This window comes from Galeopterus variegatus, unplaced genomic scaffold, assembly GCF_000696425.1.
Source record: "Galeopterus variegatus unplaced genomic scaffold, G_variegatus-3.0.2 Scaffold5060, whole genome shotgun sequence".
Taxonomy (NCBI): domain Eukaryota; kingdom Metazoa; phylum Chordata; class Mammalia; order Dermoptera; family Cynocephalidae; genus Galeopterus; species Galeopterus variegatus.
The window spans coordinates 104,114-111,686 of NW_007731171.1; the positions used below are offsets into that span (position 1 = coordinate 104,114).

The window sequence follows — 7,573 nt, forward strand, 5'->3', positions numbered from 1 at the left end:
CATTATTTCATGGTAAAGAATAGTCCCTAATAGGGTTCATCATAGCTTTTTGAACAATTTACCTAATCATAGAAATTTAAAAAGAAAACAGCCTTATTGCATACATGATGTATGTGGTTCCATATGTTGTATAAATGTTTCTCTTAATGTAGCACTGCTTGGATACTCATGATCAAGCTGCATTGTTCAAGTTCCATCATATTTACCGGGCTTGTTAGCCTAAAATAAACATTAAGAAAAATAACCAAATCATTGCAATGGTTCCAAAGAAGCATGATAGAATAATTGAGCACCCCCTGAAGTTTATGGTTTAGTAATCAGAACCTTCATTTCTCTGCCTTCACTGAACTTTCTTTCCATATATTTCCATGGGCTAGTTATTTGGGAGGGTGGAACTCATTTTGCAAAATTGACCTTATATGTATACCTCTCTAAATATGAATGCAATGGTCCTTCTCATAAACTTTGCAAGTCCTACAGTAATTCAAATGTCAAGTACAAATACATTAAGAATGGTTCTGGGATGTTCACATGTAATTCAAATTGAATACCAACATAAATTTCCATTTCCTCTAAATTTTCTTATTCATAAAGGGGAAAAGAATGTTTGCAGTAAAAATGTTAGAAATGCTTCTGACATAGAAGAGGCCATTCTTATCACAATTCACACATTTCAGCTACCTTTTATCCTGTGAAGTTCCCTTTGACATAAATGCAAACTCTGCTTCTTTTCAGCTTTATGCAAGGCTAAAATGGGAGCCTCTATTTCTAGCCTTGAACAGAAAGTCAGAAAAGAGAATGTGTACTATATGATTCCAGCATTATTCACCATGAAAATGGTCAAGATGAAGCACACATTACCAGGAGTGAGATGACATGAAAGAAAATTAGGATTCACTCATCAGTCGTATTATATCTCACAGAACACAAATGAAGGTTATAGCCTTGAACACATCATTTTCAAGAGGCAATTTTTACACTATGCGGAGTGCTAACTACAACATTGTATTATAACTCTTACTGTTTCATTTCAACTTTAGAAAAATACCTGTTCAATAGGACTGACTTTAAATAATGTCATCTATTCATTGTGTTCTCAATACACAAAATTCATTAAATGTAAGATCTACAGTCAAAACAAAGGGAGTTTAATGTAAATCATTACTATGCAGCATATCATTTGCATATGTTGCCAAAATCAAATACATGGCTGAAATATATTTTGGCAATAGAGTTTATTTTAGGGTATTTGCTCATGAAATTTACTCAAAAACCTAGATTAAAATCAACATCAAATTAAGGGCTAATATGTGCCAGACACTAATGAGTTGGTGGGGATGGATCAGGAGGAGGTAATCTATATTTTCAGGAATAAACCAGTCTGAAGAGATATGATGGGAGTATATTTATAAAATGCAGTAGAAGACAAAATAGTGATGTGGGTGGTAATATATTTTATTTTTTACCTGCTTTATTGAGGTCTAAATGGCAAATTAAAATTGTGTATATTTAAAAGGTACAACATGATATTTTGATATACATATACACTGTGGACCGATTATAACAATTAAGGTAATTAACACATCCATCACTTCTTGTGTAGGTCCTGCAAGGAAGAACAGAGGTGTAACTCTAAAATACACTTGCTGGATCCACACAAGAAGTGAATAAAAAACATTTATGTACAGCCAAAGCAGATTGTCAGTTGAAGGTCTGAATTCTTTGCCAGGAAGAAAGCAGTGAGACATTATGTTTCTTAACATGGTAGAGCACCTCAAAATACCAAAAGTCCTATCTTTAAGAGTGACATGTGAGAGTATGAAACTGATTCTAGTATTCCATTATGTACATATACCACATTTTCCTTATCCACTCGTCGGATGATGAGCATTTAGGCTGAATCCAATTCTTGGCTATTGTAAGTAGAGCTGCAATAAACATGGAAGTGGGATAACTAGGTCATATGGCAGATCTATCTGTAGTTCTTTGCAGAACCTCCATACCATTGTCATAAAAGCTGCACCATTTTACAGTCCCACCAACAGTGTAGGAGGGTTCCTTTTCTCCACATCCTCACCATCTTTTGTTTTTCTCAGTCTTTTGGATATTAGCCTTTCTAACTGGGGTGGCATGATATCTCACTGGTTCCCACAGAGCTGCTGCTCACAATGCAGGGGCCTCTGTAGCAGCTGGTTATTTTCTATTTGACACAATGTTACATAACAATTAAAAACTGTGTTCTGGAAAATCATTTTGAGACATCTTAATCTCAGATCTTAATCTCAGCTACAAAAGGAAGAACAAAATTTGTATTTTTCAGAAACTTAATGAATACAAATTTAATGATGGTAAAGAATAGCACAGGCAATTCATTTCATCTTAATCATAATTATCAATAAATTGTGGGATTATGCATCTTACATTTTTTTCTTTGTATTATTTTTTATTTCCCCAACTCTCCACTATCAGTGTACATTTAACCTCTTCTTGCACACTTTACAGGAAAGACAGTTTATTTCTTTAGAGTGACATGTGAGAGTATGAAACTGATTCACACTATCACCTATGACATAAAATATTCTGAAAGTTCTACCTAATGTAATTAAATACAAACCAGAAATAATAAGTTTAGCTTTGGGTTTAAAAAAAAAAAGGAAAGCTTATTTTGACTTAGTGCATTTTAAAAATTGTAAAATATTACAATATTACAGGCCTTAGTGGTGCATGAAACCTGCATGTCAACATTAATATCAGTTGTGTTTCTCAAAATCAGTCTTGGGACTCTGGTTTCTGCATTGGAAAAATGTACTCACTGAGGATAATTACACAGCCTGACCCAAATAAACAACTATACATAAACACAGAAAAGAAAACTGATTAACACTGTACACCAACCAAACGAGGGGGAATTGAAAAAAACTATGACATTGAGTTAAATTTCTTAACGGCTATTGCATTCCTAGGCTTTCCCCTAGTGTCCTTTCTAGTTATGCAGGGTAAGGACTACATAATTAGAGCCCCAAAAGAGAGAATCAGTATTATTGTACTGAGGAGACTGAGGTTAGAGTTTGGGTCTCTTAGAGTGGTAAAAAATCAGATGGCACAATTTTAGAAAGGAGTCACAGAGGGTGGAGACTGCATACTCAGTTGATCCCGAATTATTCACGTTCACAGTGATTATTTTTAATGAGATTATTCATGATATTATTTTCTTTTATTTTTCCTAGCTTTTATTCTTTAACGTGTAAATGGGGGAATTTCAGACACAGTTATTTGCCGTCATAAATCTGATATCATTCAGTAACAAAGTTTCAGAGCTGAAATTCAAATTCATTTGCCAGCTCATTTTTTTCAATTTTTTTAAATTTATTTTTTATTCACCATTATATAACATAATTGATCCTCAGAGCCCTTTACCAATTCCTCTTTTTCTCCCCTCCTTGCCCCCTTTTCCCACCCCCATCAACATCATATCTTTTCTCTTAACAAGTTCAAGGAATTATTGTGATTGCTGTGTCTTTTTTCTATTTATTTGTCTATTTATTTATTTATTTTATTGCTCCCACAGATAAGTGAGAACATGTGGTATTTCTCTTTCTGTGCCTGGCTTATTTCACTTAACATAATTTTCTCTAAGTCAATCCATGTGGCTGCTAATGGCAGTAGTCCATTTTTTTATAGCAGAGTAGTATTCCATTATGTACATATACCACATTTTCCTTATCCACTCGTCGGATGATGAGCATTTAGGCTGAATCCAATTCTTGGCTATTGTAAGTAGAGCTGCAATAAACATGGAAGTGGGATAACTAGGTCATATGGCAGATCTATCTGTAGTTCTTTGCAGAACCTCCATACCATTGTCATAAAAGCTGCACCATTTTACAGTCCCACCAACAGTGTAGGAGGGTTCCTTTTCTCCACATCCTCACCATCTTTTGTTTTTCTCAGTCTTTTGGATATTAGCCTTTCTAACTGGGGTGGCATGATATCTCACTGGTTCCCACAGAGCTGCTGCTCACAATGCAGGGGCCTCTGTAGCAGCTGGTTATTTTCTATTTGACACAATGTTACATAACAATTAAAAACTGTGTTCTGGAAAATCATTTTGAGACATCTTAATCTCAGATCTTAATCTCAGCTACAAAAGGAAGAACAAAATTTGTATTTTTCAGAAACTTAATGAATACAAATTTAATGATGGTAAAGAATAGCACAGGCAATTCATTTCATCTTAATCATAATTATCAATAAATTGTGGGATTATGCATCTTACATTTTTTTCTTTGTATTATTTTTTATTTCCCCAACTCTCCACTATCAGTGTACATTTAACCTCTTCTTGCACACTTTACAGGAAAGACAGTTTATTTCTTTACAAAGGAGACTATTTTATTACTGATCACTATAGCTTTACTTTTTAAATTATTTATTTATTTATCTATTTATTTATTATTATGAAGATTCATGAGATAAAAAGCTGATTGTCACTCCGTGTGCCCATGTTGTGAGGGCCAGATTCATAGTGGCAGCATATCCATTACCACAAATTGCATTTGTACCCCATGTCCCCACCCAATTATCCTCAACCTCCCCCAACTCCCGCTTTCCCCTCCCCCGCCCCCGCAACTCCACTTTGTACCCCAGAGTATGTTCTCTCCCTCTGCAAGTCCAGCACACCACTATGGTCTTTCTTTCCTTCCTTCTTTCTCTCTTCGCTCACACATATGAGTGAGTACATGCAGTATTTATCCCTCTGTGCTTTGCTTATTTTACTCAACATAAGTTTCTCCAGGCTCATCCATGTTGTTGCAAATGGGAGAATTTCATTCATTTTTATGACAGAGTACTGTTCCATGGTGTATATATACCCTAGTTTCCTTATCCAATCACCCATCAATGGACATTTAGGTTGGTTCCATGTCTTGACTATTACAAACAGACCTGTGTTGAACATAGGAGTGCAGGTATCCCTTGGACAAGATGATTTCCATTCCTCTGGTTATATACCCAGTAGTGGGATTGCTGGATCATATGGCGGATCTATCTGTAGTTGTTTGAGAAACCTCCATACTGTTTTCCATCATGGTTGTACTAATTTACAGTCCCACCAACAGTGTAGGAGTCTTCCCTTCTCACCTCACCCTCATCAGCGTTTGTTATTCACCGTCTTTTTGATTATAGCCAGTCTAATTGGGGTGAGGTGGTATCTCTATGTAGTTTTAATTTGAATTTCCCTGATGACTAGTGATGTTGATAATTTTTTCATGTACCTGTGAGCTGTTTGCATGTCTTCCTTTTAAAAATGTTTTTTCAGCTCTTTTTCCCAATTTTTAATTGGGTTATTTGTTTTTTCACTCTTTAATTGCTTGTGTTCCTTGTATATTCTGGATATTAATCCTTTGTCCAATGCATAGCTAGCAAAAATTTTCTCCCACTCTGTGGGTTACCATTTCACTCTGTTAATTATTTATTTTGCTGTGCAGAAGCTTTTTACTTTGATATAGTCCCATTTCTTTATTTTTCTTTTGCTGCTTGTACTTTCAGGCTCGTGTTCATAAAGCCTGTGCCAAGACCCAGTTGCTGAAGTGTTTCACCTTTTTTTTCCCTTAGTAATTTTACTGTTTCATGTCTTATACTTAAGCCTCTAATCCATGTTGAGTTGATTTTAGTGTATGGTGAGATATGCACATCTAGTTTCATTCTTCCACATGTGGATATCCAGTTTTACCAGCGCCACTTGTTGAAGAGGCAGTCTTTTCCCAATTATAGATTTTTGTTGCCTTTGTTCAATATCAGATGGCTGTAACCCTGAGGGGTGATATCTGGGTTCTCAGTTCTACTCCATTGATTTGAATATCTATTTTTATACTAGTACCATGCTGTTTTGGTTACTATAGCTTTGTAGTATAATTTGAAGTCAGGTAGTATTTTGCCTCTGGCTTTATTTTTTTTGTTCAGGATTTCTATGGTTATTCAGGGTCTTTTTATGTTCCATATGAAAGGTAAGATTGCTTTTTTACATTTCTCTGAAGAAGGTCATTGGTATTTTGATGGAGATTGCATCTAATCTGCAGATTGCTTTGGTTAGTATAGACATTTTCACAATGTTAATTCTTCCAATCCAAGAGCATGGAATATATTTCCATCTTTTTGTGTATTTAATTCTTTCAGAAGTGGTTTGTAGTTTTCATTGTAGTGGTCTTTCACTTCCTTGGTTAAACTGATCCTTAGGTTTTTTTTTTTTTTTGTCTTTTTTTTTTCTGACAATTGTAAATGGGCTTACTTCTTTATTTCTTCTTCAGTTATTTCATTATTTGAGTACATAAATGAACTGATTTAGGGGCATTTATTTTGTATCCTAGAACATTACTGAAGTTATTAACCAGATCTAGGAATTTTTTGATAGAGCCTTTAGGTTTTTCTATATATAGTATCATCTCATCTGTAAATAGGGAAAGTTTGACTTTGTCTTTTCCAATCTGGATTCCCTTTCACTGTAGTATTAAATTATTCAAAATCTTATAATTGTGTTTTTTTTTTATACTCTCTTCCCTAATCTTCACATTTTGTATTACTGCTTTTGACTTATAACTTAAGAGAATAGCAAAACACCTAGTGATAATGGCTTACTGATCCAAACCAGAGAATAGAATTAGCCAGAAAGTGTTTTGGGGGGAATACACAACATCAATTTCCTGGCATTTCTAAGTGTCATTTTTAATTTTGTGTATACCTTGGATTTCTTTTAAACTTTGTAAAGCTCTTAATAAATGGTCAATAAGTATCCTCTATAAAATTAATTCTTTTTTAGACAGACAGAAAGAAAGACCACAATAAAACTTTGAACTTTCAGAAGGAGAGAACAGATCTACGGTTATTAGAGACAGGAAAGGGGAAGGGGGAGAAGAGTTTGGGAGTAATTGGGATTAGACACAGAGTAATTAGGATTTTTAATGATGAACATGCTAATAATATTGATTTGATTATCATATAATGTACACAAATACTGATAGTCAACTCTGTACCCCATACATATGTCTAATCAGAAATAAATTTTATAAATCTATTTTTTTACTAGAACATTATCTATAGCTTCTGCCTGTAAGCCATGAACAAACAAGGCACCTTGTAGAGATAAGATCCAGGCATTGTCTTAAAACGTGTGTATGCTTCTCACCTCTCGTCCTGTCTTTATTCTCTATGTTGGGATGTCCAAAGGTTTTAACTTTCAATTTGACCTTCCAATTTATCACCAGCAAAACAAGGTGTGCTTTGCTAACATTAGCCTAACAAAACAAGGAAGAATAAAAATGAAAAACATCAAGTACCCCTAGTTTATACAATTTGGAGGCAGATGCTCAAGACTCCTGACTTACTTCCAAGCTGCCATCATATCAACATGTGGGAATTAACTACATTTTTTGTATTTGTAGTCTTTCCTTATAGTCCTTTCAGTTATCTCCCTGATATCCATTTTATCATCACATTTCAACATTCCTTTGTCTACATTCATTTTGGAGTATAAAGGGTATATTCATTTGTGTGAAACATATTTGTTGACTTTGGCTTA

At 34.5% G+C, this 7,573-nt stretch overlaps 1 protein-coding gene across 1 annotated transcript in view; it reads right to left on the reverse strand.

Annotated features, from left to right (window-relative positions):
• The window catches only part of LOC103604272 (cadherin-9-like), a 111,128-nt gene that overhangs the window by 76,287 nt on the left and 27,268 nt on the right, over nt 1-7,573 (reverse strand). The window contains exon 4 of the mRNA XM_008588840.1: nt 7,181-7,289. Coding sequence (XP_008587062.1) covers nt 7,181-7,289 — 109 coding nt within the window. The remainder of the gene's footprint in view (nt 1-7,180; nt 7,290-7,573) is intronic.